The 14,141-nt window shown below is 48.6% G+C and overlaps 4 protein-coding genes across 4 annotated transcripts; 2 read left to right on the forward strand and 2 right to left on the reverse strand.

Moving 5' to 3' along the window:
- Positions 1-1,822: 1,822 nt before the first annotated feature.
- On the forward strand, positions 1,823-5,351 carry Pdw03_5220 (polo-like kinase; the record flags this gene model as incomplete). Its single annotated transcript, XM_066100985.1, has 7 exons — positions 1,823-2,134; positions 2,196-2,638; positions 2,693-3,002; positions 3,094-3,210; positions 3,264-3,354; positions 3,409-3,728; positions 3,789-5,351. 7 exons carry the CDS (start codon positions 1,823-1,825, stop codon positions 5,349-5,351), a joined length of 3,156 nt encoding a protein of 1,051 aa, XP_065957925.1.
- A 1,114-nt stretch (positions 5,352-6,465) lies between these two features.
- Positions 6,466-8,188, reverse strand: Pdw03_5221 (Major facilitator superfamily domain, general substrate transporter; the record flags this gene model as incomplete). Its single annotated transcript, XM_014683589.2, has 4 exons — positions 6,466-7,599; positions 7,650-7,960; positions 8,021-8,096; positions 8,147-8,188. The coding sequence occupies 4 exons, from the start codon at positions 8,186-8,188 to the stop codon at positions 6,466-6,468; spliced, it is 1,563 nt and encodes a 520-aa protein (XP_014539075.2).
- Positions 8,189-9,713: 1,525 nt separating this feature from the next.
- Positions 9,714-10,475, reverse strand: Pdw03_5222 (NAD-dependent epimerase/dehydratase; the record flags this gene model as incomplete). Its single annotated transcript, XM_066100986.1, has 4 exons — positions 9,714-10,132; positions 10,201-10,223; positions 10,344-10,406; positions 10,459-10,475. 4 exons carry the CDS (start codon positions 10,473-10,475, stop codon positions 9,714-9,716), a joined length of 522 nt encoding a protein of 173 aa, XP_065957926.1.
- A 1,583-nt stretch (positions 10,476-12,058) lies between these two features.
- On the forward strand, positions 12,059-13,839 carry Pdw03_5223 (Glycoside hydrolase, family 2, N-terminal; the record flags this gene model as incomplete). Its single annotated transcript, XM_014683588.2, has 4 exons — positions 12,059-12,212; positions 12,263-12,657; positions 12,718-13,189; positions 13,244-13,839. The coding sequence occupies 4 exons, from the start codon at positions 12,059-12,061 to the stop codon at positions 13,837-13,839; spliced, it is 1,617 nt and encodes a 538-aa protein (XP_014539074.2).
- Between the last annotated feature and the right edge of the window lie 302 nt (positions 13,840-14,141).

Below are 14,141 nucleotides of genomic sequence, written 5' to 3' on the forward strand. Positions count from 1 at the left end.
TAGCTTGGAGACTAACTGTTGTGTTCAAGGGGTTCTGTGGCTGCAGGCGATATAATGAAATGTGATGGGTCTTGAATTGATCAAATGTATATAGTTAAAATTAGAATAATATCCATGGCCTTATATCGTGCTTCCGTAGTTCAATGGAGTGTCGGATCGTTTGAACTGTTGCTCCACATCTCAACCCTTGATTACTCGGCAGGGTTGGATGTGCACTTGTCTCGTCTACCCAGAAATCAGGTTGGGTTTCTCTTTTGCTCTTCACCCTTGTCTTCAAGCTTGATCATTTACATCTACCACCGTCGTTACAGCGGAGAGCCTATGTATTGGGAGATAGGGATCCGAGGGAAGCATGCCATCTGAATTCCAAAACATGCCACAGTCAAGGCACAAATAGACTGAATAGCCAGATGACCTGCCCTCTCGAGCATGCACTACACTTGTTATTTTTGGGTCTCTTTAAGCGCCCCTCCTTCTCCCCCGGCGCGCGGCTCTTTTCTTTTACTACATCTCTTATCTTCTCTCCTCCCATGCGAGACTACCAGGTGCACCTGTGACTACATCGTTTAACCGAACGTGACATAATAAATATCCCTACTTCTCGGACTGAGGCTTCCAAAGTAGGTGTGGATCGATGGCCGCTGGTCATGCCCGAAGCACAGATTCCTTGAGACCCATGTATCAATTGACATACCCCTTTTTAACTTTGGAATCTTTCATCAATTTCCAATTGTATAATGTGAAGAGTGGACTAATACTTGGCGTACCATCCCATGCTTTCTTCACTACGTCGATCCTTTAAGGCACAGAGAGAATCATGTCCTTCATACAACCATAGCCCGATGAAAGGGTTTCCTGTCAAACAAGGACAATATCTTCTACACTGTGCTAGATGTAGTAGGGTTCAAGTTGGACGAACATAGTGGAAAGATGCGGCGATAAGACTGTTCATGCTCGAAGCACAAGGCACACGACATGAAGCAGCTACCTTGGGGGCTATCGAAGGATCCACTCTCTAAAGCATACCCACCTAGGCACGGAACTCATTGAATAAGATTTCCTACATAGATCTCGCCAGTGCAGGCCATTGTAAGAGCACTAAGGGTATGGAGTAGTCGCTGAACATTCACAGTTTCATATCACTTCTTAAAATACTGTGTTTGTCCAAATTTGAACTATCAAAAGAAATCTTCTCAAGGGTTTGGCGTCCAGTCAACAAACTGGAATCTCTCGCGGCAATGACATGGAACCAAATATAGAGCCCCAGCAACGCACCAAGATAAGATCGAACCTTCAACGCAAAAGAGAGCATCCCGATGAATGTAGACTATGTTCCTTGTATAGTAACTAATTCAGAAAAAAGTAAGGATCCAAGACAAGGAGATGCGTGGAGTTGGCCAAAGACCCTCACGTGACTTGCGGGCCAACGGCCAGTGTTTATCGATTACCGTTTTGAGCAAAATGTTATGGTCCAATTCTTCCTACTCTTCATCCTCCCCCAACCTTCGATTGAGGGGCCGTTATTTGTTTTCCGAGCTTTGTAAAATTTTGCTTCTTTAGCGTTTTGCATATGGGTGTAAGTTCCATCTCTCACTTCCTATGTTCTGTTCTCAATTAGAGTGGTTTTCGGCTTCTCGACAGTGGTGCGGATTCTGACTTGATTTTTGCAGGGATAGAAAAATTGTCGGAACTTGATACCCTTCAGACTGTCACATGGTCACTGTTTTTAATGATCCTCACGCTCGATACCCCCCTCCTCTACAAGCCTTCTACTACAGATAATATCCTGATTCGCCTGCCATAAAAAGACGGCCCGCCAACAATGGAGGCCCTCTCCCCGCGCACAACGAACCAGAAGATCAAACCAAAACTGGCCATGGATCATAAACCGTTCGAGAAAAATGCTGTACTTCCAAGTAGCAAGCAAAGGCTTGCATCTTCCAAAAGCTACGCCGATCCTCCACCATCAATAGTCTCGGAGCCGGAAGATGGCGGGGAGCGATACTCAGTAGGTGCATTCTTGGGAAAGGGCGGGTTTGCTGTTTGCTATGAGGGTACATTGGCTCGCAATGGCCGGGTGTACGCCATGAAGGTCGTCAAATCAGCGATGTCCCAAAAGAAGATGGAGGAGAAGGTACGCTGAGCCTCCGCATACAGACCGACGATTTGCCAGTACCTAATATTTTTGGTCGCAGTTTCGAACCGAACTCCAGATCCACTCTAAAATGCGCCATCCTTTTATCGTCCAGTTCTACCGCGCATTCGCATTCGAATCCAGCACCTACGTGGTTCTCGAGTTATGTCCAAATGGGTCGGTGATGGACATGTTTCGGAAACGACGCTGTTTTAGCTTGCCGGAAGTGCGACGGTATATGATTCAGCTTTGCGCAGCGGTGAAATATCTACACAAGCGATTCGTCGCTCATCGCGACCTGAAGATGGGAAATCTGTTCCTCGATCACCATATGAACATCAAGGTTGGAGATTTCGGTCTGGCGGCTATGATTTTGTCCGACAAGGATGCTAAGCGACGGAATACGCTATGCGGCACACCCAACTATATCGCTCCCGAAGTTTTGGACAAGAGCAAAGGTGGCCATACACAGAAAGTTGATATTTGGTCCGTGGGTGTAATATGGTGAGAATGCCGCGTTACTATTCCAAAGTTGTTGAACTAACAACATCGTTTTAGCTTTGCCATGCTCGCTGGACAATTGCCATTTCAGTCGAAAACGCAAGATGAGGTTTACAAGAAAGTCCAGAACTTGAATTATGTCTGGCCCAAAGAATCAGAGTCCAGCAATTACATCCCTGAGGAAGCAAAAGATCTAGTCAGTCGTTGTTTGAACCTTGTGGACGAGGAGCGACCGGACCCAGACGACATTGTTGAGCACCCATTCTTCAACATGTACGATGGTTGCATTCCTCGTCAATTGGACCCCTCATGTCGATTCAACAAGCCACTATGGCTTAAGGACGCCTCACCTCAGGGTGATTCTATGGTAAGTGGATACGGCTTAGACTCGGATGAGAGGCTCCGCGCCTATGTGTACCAGGTGGATGACCCCGCTCAGCGATATCATTCCTGCAAAGCTGCCTTCTACTCGCTCTGCGGGGTGGGACGTAAACCTGATGGGACATCTCGGAAATCTGTTGGGAGAAATTGCTCGAAGTCGGCTTTCTCTGAGTGTGATGTGGAGGATTCCAGAGGTCTGCGACCCATAATACCCTTGTCGCCAGATCATGTTTACCGATGGCCCCAGGACCTTGAAGGAGACTGGTGTCTTCTGGAGAGTTCCCGAAAAATCATCCGCAGCGAGGAGTCAATGCTTAGCAGCACTATGTCACAACGAGGTATTTCCATTCGTCCAAACCCCATGGCAGCATCACGGACCAATGCAGCTCTAGCCGCTGCTCAACAGCGCCGAATGGAAGGACAGAGCCATGCCGCAACGCTACGTCAGCAAGCTCGAGTCCCCCCCATCTCGCCCCGCAAGGTACCTGGAATTAGTGATCCCGTCGTTCTATCGTCTAGACTATATCGAGAAATCACAAAAGCCGAGGCAAAACCTCTATCCGCTGCGGATGTACCAACAGGGGGTCTGGCAGAGCGTCCTATTAGGGCACGAAGGATGGTATCTGCATCCCAAGCAACGACGTTGCGTAACAAGGACAAGGATGTTGCCCCAAAACTAGCCAAATCCACAAGCATGCCATCAGGCTTGACTGTAGGCAAAACACGCTCTCAGTCTCGCAGATTGGCAGCCGCTGACCAGGAGTTGATACAGCCTTCTATCTCAACCAGAGAACGGCAACCATCCACTCGGACAGAGGAGCGAAACGTGATCACCCGTCAGACATCTTTACGGCCTACATCAAGAGCAGACCTCAGCACTAGTGTCGGACGAGGCGAAAGACAGAGAGGTAGTCCTATTGAAGAGTCCGTTCGATCTGCACAGGCTCAATCGAAGGTTTCCGCCGAATCTGATGGACCTGGTCGGTCTAATAGCAAGACGACTAGTAGCAGGGCACGCTCTAGTTTGGGGCTCAGTCCTCTCTTTCATGCAGAGGATGCCTGCAAGCTTCTGCCCAGGACTTCGTTGACCGAAGTCAACACTGACTTGCGTCTCATGCTGACCAACTTGATCAACCATGCACCTAATAGGCGCAGAGGGGGAGCACGAAAACAACCTCACGCCTATGTAATCAAATGGGTAGATTACACCAACCGTTATGGAATTGGCTACGTTTTGGATGATGGGAGTGTTGGATGTGTTTTCAAGGGAGAAAATGGACAGCCGGCGACGAGTGTCGTAGTTCGAGATGGCGAGCGACATATCCGCCGAAAAGCGCGTAGCGTCGCAGATGGCAAACAACAACCGATTTACTACTCCGAGGCTGATCAGTTAGTTCCTCGCACTGGAACCTCGGTTGAATTCTATGAGAATCGTGACGATGACTTGCTAGGATGTCGCGGTATCCGACGAGCATTGATCCCGCCCTCGCTCTTCGACGTTAAAAGCTCAAAGGCAATGAGAGTTCGCTCCAACACAGGAACCGATGTCGAGCGAGCCGATGCAGAGAAAATCAAGCGGATGAAGCTCGTGGATCAATTCGGTAAATACATGATCGGAGCCCTTGGTCGACATGGCGACGAAGGCATCCTGGATGAAGACCTGCCTGAGCACAATAGTGCACAGTTTGTCAAGTTCTACCAGCGCTTGGGCAATGTTGGCATCTGGGGGTTCGGAGACGGAGCCTTCCAATTCAACTTCCCCGACCACACCAAGCTGGTGATCTCGCCGGGCCGCACCCGTAGCTCATCCCCCTGGATCGACTTCTACCATCTCTCGTCCTCCGCCGCTCGATTCTTCGCCGCAAAAGGCAAAATGCACCCAGCAGGATTCGACACTCGCGCTGTGGCCTCCGACGAGGCTGCCACATTCCTCAGCATCGCGAACGGAGACTCCATCAATTCGACCGAAGACCTTATCCGTGATATCCTTGATGCGAACGCCTTCATCCAGAAAATCGCCTTTATCGAAGATACCCTCAGAGTTTGGATTGAGTTCGGGCGACTTGGAGGTCGTCCGCCCTCGATCGATTCTGCTTCTGCTGATGATTCCCTGCCCGACGAAGCGTTCTGGCAAGGACCACAGGAGCGCTCGCAGCCCAATAGCCCCGGAACGAAGTTTGTCTGGGTGACTGTCGGAGCACCGGATGGCGATGGCCACTATCGGTCCATGATGCTCAAAGATAGTGACCGGGAGCCCAAGGGCCCTCCAGCTGGGGTGGAATATGACAAAGAAATGAATCTACTCAAAAACCGGCTACGTACCCTTGGTCGATGATTGCATCTGCGTTTTCCCCTGCCATTTATCATGGCCACTTTATGATGTCACGAACTTCAGTTATTTTTGCTTTATGTTTATTCTCGTGGCGCGAGATCATGAATGTTTCAAGTCCAAAACCCCAAGTTGTCAATCTTTTTGCTCAGCACTGTTTTTGTTTCCTTCGGCTACTTGCAGCCATGTACATGCCGTGCACTGTCTTGTATCACTGCCCCATGTGATAACCCTCGACCTTGCCATCCCGTAGGCTTGAAATCTTCCTCTACACTCGGGATCATGCGTCTTGTACTGCTTCTTGGCTATCCGTCTGTCAAATTTCCTCCTACGTTCCATTTCCCCCTTCGACCCAACAACATTCTCGCGCTCAGGCGGAGTGGTTATACCCATGCTGAACTCTGAAAGCGTTCCCGAACTAGCGTCCAAAATTTGAATCACGGCGTCTTTGGTAGTTTGAAAAAGTTCCCTCATAAAATCATAGATATCTAGTCTCACTCCCACCAATATCTCTCTAGGCACCCATTTTCCTAAACTCCAACTTGGAGAACTCCTCCTTTCTCCTGTATGGCCCCGCCGACGCCGGATTTCAACACCGCCCGATGCCAGTGATCGAAGACCCCAATGCGATAATCCGCGTCGCTTGCATCGGTGTCTGCGGAAAGTAATGTGCTTGTGGATTTTTTTAACATAAACCTCACCACCACGTACCAATAAAATCGATGACGGTCTCGAATAATGAGATTACTGCTGAGGGGCCCCGGTATGGGGGTGATTCGAGCTGGCGTTGGAAATGGCCATGTTGGGAAAGGTCAATGCCAAGAGAGGATTGCGTCGAAGTGCATAGTGGAATGCGAGAAAGTGTTGAGTGGTTGCAGAAGCTAGGCTCTAGATTGTGAAAGCTGACAGCTAGTTTGTCTTCCACGATCGTGCCTTTGGGGTGATGTCGAGGGATGGGAGAATCCGAAGAGAGACGAAAGAATCAAGACTTGTATCCAGATTGAACTTTGATTAAGAAAACCATCTGTTGGTGCGAATAAAGACTTGAATTATCAACGTCAGTAGATGTTATTTCATTATACACAACAGAGCTCCATAAATAATATCTAAAGAAAACCCACTACCACGCCCAAGGTCGAGGCTCTATGACATGTCTCCGGTCTGTCCTCATCTCGAAGTCTTTCAAACTGTTGGTAGACTCATCATCATCGCGTAGACCTTGGTTGGTCTCCAAGGCACGATCAAGGTCATAATGTTCAGTCAAGAGGCTGATCACCATCGCCGCAGCCGACACTCCGCAGCAGACTACCCACACCGTACGTAAACTGTCCGTATACGCTTCTTTCAGATTCGCCTTATCAGCGCCATCCGCCATGGCCTTGATGACTTGAACCAAGCCCGCTGCATCTTTGCTGTACGCCCCAGCCATAGGAGCCAGGGCAGAATACCTCGAGATATTGGTGAACATGCGATTCTGGAAGACAACCCCCCCGACAGCAACTCCGATCGCTTGACCAAGAGCACGGAAGAAACTAAACATGGCAACTGCAATAGCAAGGTTCTCAGGGTCCGCCGAGGCCTGCACTGCATAGCCAAGAGATGGGAAGAGAATACCCAATCCAAGGCCTGGCACGATGTTGAGAAAGATCCATCCGACCATGCTGGTGTTCACCTTGATCAGACACATCAAACCCAACCCGACAGTTGAAAAGGCCCATCCGAGCCAGATAGCCCATCGGTAACTGCCCGTGACCGTGATCAGGACACCGGCTACCATCCCACTCGGAGCCACAGTGAATGTCTCAGGGAATAGAGCAACGCCCGAGATGATGGGGCTATACTCCTTCACTGCTTCGTAGTAGAGAGGGAGGTAATAGAGAGCACACCATAGAATCAAACCCTGCAAAACACTCCCAATGAACGAAGCTATTGCCGTACGGTTCTGGAATATCACAGGCGGGACAATGGGATCGGTGGCGAAGTAAGTCTCGTAGAATCCGAAAACGATCAGCCCGACTCCACCTACACAAAGAGGAACAAGTGTGTGCCACGAGCTCCAGTCGTATGAGATACCACCCCAGCTGAGGGGGATCAAGAAGGACGACAAACTTCCGACGAACAATGCGGTACCGAAGTAATCGATTCGACGGAGCTTCTCGACTAACGAACTGGGTGCAAGCTTGAGGTTCAAGAATAGGATCACAAGCACTCCGCCGACCCCGATGAATGGGAAGTTGATATAGAAGATCCATCTCTGATCATAGTTAGCACGAATAAGCGCGTGGTCACCTTGGGCCACCTTACCCACGACACATTTTCAGAGAATCCACCACCAAGGATAGGCCCCGTCACGGATCCAACACTCCACATTGCACTGAGAATACCAAAGTATTGACCACGCCATCGTAGAGGGACGAGATCAGTTATGATGACTTCGCTTAGGGATATAATGCCACCTCCGCCGACACCTTGGATTGATCGACCGATCAACATGTAGGTGAAATTGTTGGCAATTGCTGCAATAATAGCGCCAACACAGAAAAAAACCAGGGAGATTATAATCATAGGTCGACGGCCGAAGATATTCGAGAAGGAGGCGAAGCTTGGTTGGAATACTGTGGCAGTGTCAAATCGATTAGTTGCATCATTGTAGATAGCAACATGATACTACCAACCTGTTGAGCATAGCAGGAACGAAGTCCCACTCCAGAATGCCTCAATAGCTGTTCCATTGAGTTCTTTTGCAATTTCCTGGGCGTGATGAGCTTTGAGACATACAGTCTTCTTGCTGAAGCACTCACAGGTAAAGCAACAGATAGCGAAGTCCCGTCCAAAGCAGCCATCAAGGTGAGAACAGACAAAGTAAAGAAGACTAGGATTCCCCTTCGACCCAAAGCAAATTTCTCTTCTTCGACTTTTCTTTTCCGTTTAATCACTGTAGAGGCTCTGCTCATAGTATCGTCATATTCGGACCTCCCGGGTCTATAGAATGGGAAATCTGATTCTGCCATGTCGGAGATCAACGGTGGTGAAGACAGCGTAGTAGTTAGAAGACAGTAAAAACGTTAAGACTAATGTTCACTGGTTGTAGAGCATCTATCGGAAAAATTTCAAAAATTGATACGGCGATTCGCATTGTGGATAGATAAATAGCATCTAGTAGAGCACCTATCCACTCGATGCGGAATTGGCAATATCCCATGTAGAGTTTAGAACAGGACGAAAAATTGCTCTGTCGTGATACTCAAATCCCGACTCTGCTGGCTATGATCTCAATCTTTGTGTTATACAAAAGGAGATTAATCTCAAGGGTCTCCACGAAACCACTGGTTGGGGCTTAAATTTGGCCGCATCAAGCCAGTTAGCTTGCTAAGAGTCGGCGCAACTCACTCTCCGTGTCATCAGTCGGGGCCGGGTAGTTGCATGGATTTTACGATGATGCATCATTGTTTCGAGTTTGTGTTGGGATTTTGATGGCTTGACCTCGTTTTGCGGGATCTTGATCGCGGCTATCCTTACATCGGTTGACTTTAGTCAAGACTGAAATGCGTTTGATATAATGAGCCTGGATTTTGAACACGATGAGACTCGATGATTTGAGCCATAGGACTCAAAAATCTCGTCTCTACACTTGTGCCACGCTAAGAGATCAAAATGCTTGGTTGTCGCACAGGTAAAATTTTGTCTCGATTTTGAAGATCTGGAATTCTAGCCAGATTGAACTGTCCACGGTTAGTATTTAAATAGCTAGGTCTCGCATCAAATTCCCTATTCTCTGCTAATGACTAGCATAAGACCCAACGGAATCTCTCGGGGTCTCGCGCGTCTTCTCGGATCAAACCTACCAATAATAACCCAGGCATTTTCTGTAATAATAGAGAGACATTCAAACACCTACCCGTCACATATTCTAGGAAACATCTTGTAGTCGCTGCCACTCAACACGGACAATCTCTGGTAGTTTATCCAAGAGACTGGGCCATGAGGGATTCCATCCCAGGATCTCTTGTACCCGCAGTGAGCGACCACGAGATTCCATCCCCCAACTGAGTGCCTCATATCCCGCCCTACATGCTTCTTGGCGTTATTGGGGCCGAGGGTCGAGTGCTTCGGTCTTTGCCTCGGACAGGTACCCCGGTTTTGTGGCTGCCTCTGCCGTAGCCTGAGCTAACTCACCCCAGCAGTGTTCCCCATTTTCGGCAAGGCAGTATGCCCTAGGACCCCAGAGCCTGTCATCAGTTCGGCCTGCAACCGCCGCTTCAATGGGTAGAAAGTATACATCACTCAGATCACGGATGTGGACGTGATTTGAAATTGACTGCCCGGCGCCGATTATCGGGCCCTTCTGGCGACGAAGCTTCATATTGGCTAATATGTATAGCTGGCGCGAATGTTAGTTGACCGGACATTGTCCTTTGCCTGCTGTGGGCTTAGAAGTTTAATTCTTCTAGTTGAAATTGGTAAGTTCGTGTGGTAAATCGTAGGCGGACAGACGAGTGCCGTCTTGAGCACTTCGGCATGCTGGGTTCCAGCATCGAGGACGAGCTGGTCAACATTTCGATGAAAAACGTGAGCTGGTAGGCCAAGCAAATCATCGACTCCATCCCAGTCATTGTGCACATGCTCGCTTTCAGTTCCGTATACGTTCTTGTCGCTGTCTTCCCATGTCAGGATGCCAGTTCCTCGGGTGTGTAGCAAGTAGCCTGGTTTCTCCGTGGTATGACCGGCGACCAAGCCGGCTATGATGGCCTTTGTAGCCCCCACATGATTTGAGACATCTGCAGTGTCTATTTTGCCTGAGTAAGCAGGGTCTAGATAGCATCATGCTTGAATCAACACCGAGTGGGATGCTTACACAGCACGATGTCTGCAGCTGCACTTTCTCGTTCTAGCAAGGCTATATCATCCAGGTCTCCAATCACGATGCGCAAAAATGGGCACTGGGCCTTCACTTGTTCGGCCTTTTCGGTGGTGCGAGCAAGGATCTAAGATGTGAACTCTGGGTGGTTGGCAGCAAGTGTCGCTAGGGTGTCGCCACCGATGTAGCCTGTGGCACCTGTGCTGGGGCACTGTTAGAGCTAGTTTTTTTAAAAAATTAAGAGCCCAAGCTCACATAACCAGTGTGGCCATTTTTGTGAATGTTCAAGGAGATGAATGTGGGAGGCTCGACGTCACATGTTCCCCGCAATTTCCCCCGTTTCCCCGCATTGTCTAAACTTTGAACGGAACACACAAAATATCTCGAGTTCGGCAACCGTGGAAATGCTAGCTTTTCGATCTTTCCGTTATTATTACAGTAACATCCATGCATACTGAATTCAATGAGACAGAGGAGAACAGTTCGAGGTTTTCATACAAGCTAGCTTGCCACATATTGAAAATCACAATAGCTTTGGTTTGCCAGTGAAATTTTGTTTACCTTGAAAAATGGCCTAATATCGTTCTACTTCTATCGATAGCTTCCTCGTCTCTGGCAATCTCCAAGATTCTCAGCAAATCTTTATATTTACCTAATTTTAATCCCAAGAGTCGCGGCTACTCTCGGAGAGCGACCTTGCGAGAGATGTGTAGATCCACATGGGCTTTTTTTTTCATTTGTCAAAGCTGACTCAGCCTCGTAGTAACTCAAATCGGAAGGAAAAAGCTGGTTGCCTTTGTATGGGAAAGCGCTCAGCTGTCCATAAAAGGGGCCACGGTGACCTTCCCCAACCAAATTAGCCGACGGTCACTGTGGCTGAGTTTAGTGTGGGGTACTCTGGTATAACATGTGCTCCGTACTCCGTACGGGGTACGGAGTATCAATTCCCGACGGGCCGAGTTGTTACTGGAACCTAGAGAGCGCTGTAGCCTGCAGCTCTGGGGTGCCTAGGTGCCAAGTGTTGGATTTATAAGCAGGCGAAATGGGAAGAGTTGAAGAAAGATGGCACCTTTGCTCTGAAAGATCAAGACTTCAGTCGATAGAACCCTACGATTTGGTCAAGCCGTTGTTTTTGGTTCCTTTTCTCAGGTGAATGCAAGCCACGAGCCGCGCTTTCTCAAAATGTGGCACATGACCAGCCGCTTCATGAAGGAGCTTCGGGTCCTTGCTGAATACGAAACCTTGCATTAAAGTGGATACTAGTCGTTTTCAACACGTGCCACCAAATTCTCTTTCATCGTCCTTTTAAAGTGTTTGATGTTACCACACTGGCATTCAATACTAGTCACTGGTTTCTTTCGCATTGTGTGATCGTAAGATTCGTATCGTCAAGGACGTAGGAAGAGTTTACTAATAAAACGAAGACTAGATTAATGAAAATACATCTCAGAGACGTAAAGGAAGAATGTTGAAAGTGAATTGACAGAACACATGCCGCAGAATTCCAAATTGTGTGCTTTTACCAGGATGTCAAAGGCCTCGGCAGTGTCCTACTGCACTTTTCATGTATCATGTCTCGGGATGACATTACCGGTTTCCGTCCGAGACTGATTATTATCCTACTTGTCTTATGTAACTTTTTTTTTTCATACCTGTTGCTGTTGGGAGGTCACTGCGTAGGGGGGTGCACACGAATGATCACTTGCCAGATAATTGCAACTTAACCCTCGCCACGCGAATTATTTGTTCTTTCGTTCGAAGGTTAGAATAAAGTTTGGTTTTAATTAGTGATTGTTTCTGAAGACTCTTGGACAACAACCTACCGAATGTTATGCGGGGAAACCGGTTCAACAAAATGATACACCGACTAAATACGAATACGAAGGCCAACCACGGCTGTGCCGATTTCTCCATGCTCGGAGCAAAGCATAATCTCCGAGTAATGCAAAAATTCCACCGAAGGAAGTCTTATAAGCGGGCTGTGATTTCTCCCTTTCTTACCTGTAAAGGTTATGCACTATGGCAATGGCGCTTTTCCAGTATCTTACTGTGGTAGTAGGCCTGTCAGTTGTCTCAACCGCCACAACCCCAAACAACAGCTATGGAACCTTCATAAACCCCTCTTCTCAAGTGCGACCTTTCTTCAGGTACTGGCTACCAGATGCTAGTGTTGATCCGACGGTCGTAGCCTCTGATATCCGCTCCGCTGCAGAGGTTGGTGCCGGGGGCATCGAGTTCCTCGGTTACTACGGGTATGGAGGCGATGCTGTGGGAAGCCCGCCCGGGTCCGACTGGGTGACATATGGGTTTGGCAGTGCACCGTTCCAGCATTTATTGCAGGTGGCCTTGGAAACTGCCAAGGAGAACAATGTACTCGTGGATATTGCAATGGGTCCGAACCAAGGGCAGGGGGTGCCTGCGTCTTCGGATGATGACGGTATCCAATGGGATCTGGTGGGTGTAGTTTACCGCGATGCATGCTGCATTTCATTTTACTAAATTTGTTTTTGATAGGTACCATTTGTCCAGAGAGTGCCAGTTAATCAGACGAGGGACCGTATCCCAGGGTGGGGTGAAGGAGATCTAGTTGCCTGTGTCATTGCCTCAGCAGACAGCATGGCAAATGTGTCTTTGGCCAGTGGATCCGGTTCCTTAAGCACCACGCCGCCTCAGGAGTCATACATCGAGTTGGTCCTAGACGAGGAATCTCTTCAAGACGTATCACAAAACGTGTCGTCAGATGGAATCCTAGCATTGCCATCGTCGTTGTCATCACGCGATCTATTTGTGTTCTCCTTCTATCAGAAGAGGACCCTGCATAAGGCGCTTACAGTAAAGTCTAACCGAACCGACACGATCCTAGCAAATGGCTCGTTTGTGGTGGACCATTTCAGCAAGGAGGGAGCTAGGACAATGATCAATTACTGGAATGATCACATCCTTACAGAGGAAATACGGCAACTCCTGTTGGATGTGGGAAACTATGGTAAGTTCAATTGTTCTAAAAATCCAAGAAAGTCTACTAACCACGATAATCTAGGCTGGGAGGACAGCATGGAATTCCAGTCCAACATAACATGGACACCGAAGCTGCCGAATGCGTTCTACAAAAAGTTTGGATATCCTCTAGGGAAATTTCTCCCGCTCCTCATTTTCGGCCAGAATAACATAATGGCTCAAGCCAGTAACCCCGGGTTGGTAAGAGCCGTCTTCAAGAATAGCGTGACCACCGACAAATACATCAACGATTATCGCTCCGTGCTGGCTGACGGGTATGGGAGCTTCTTGACCACAATGCGAGAATGGCTGAATCAGGATATTGGACTCCAATACTCAACCCAGGTCTCGTACAACCTGCCTCTGGATGCATTGACAAACATACCAAAGGTAGATGCCCCCGAGTGTGAGAGCCTGCAGTGGAAAGACAACATCGACGGGTACCGGCAATTTACAGGTCCTGCATACCTTTCTGGGAAGAAGGTCGTATCGAATGAAATGGGGGGTGTTTCGTCCCGCGCATACTCCCTGACAATACCAGAGCTGCTGCAAAGCGTGAACAAGGCGTTTGCTGGTGGTGTTAATAGGGTTGTTTTGCATGGCCAGCCGTACAGTGGGAACTACTACGGTACTAGGTAGGTAGGTAGGTAGGTAGGTAGATATATTTAACGTCCGGCAGGGAGCAAGCGAAAGCTTGCTCCTGCGACCTCCCATGGGGTATTGGGACGTGCAGTGCTATGGTTTCTATAATACAAAGATCTTTCTCCACAGATTGCAGTTCATGCATTCGTAAATGCGAGGGCTGAGTAGCCAGTTGATGACAGCTGTCTCCGACATGTGAGCCGGCCATCATGGGGGTGAGGGTCCCGGGGGGTCCCGGGGGGTCCAGGTGTGTGGTGATTGGCGGGTGCCAAAAGACTTTGTTGAGGAAACAAATGAAG

The sequence above is a fragment of the Penicillium digitatum genome, chromosome 6 (genome assembly GCF_016767815.1).
Source record: "Penicillium digitatum chromosome 6, complete sequence".
NCBI lineage: Eukaryota > Fungi > Ascomycota > Eurotiomycetes > Eurotiales > Aspergillaceae > Penicillium > Penicillium digitatum.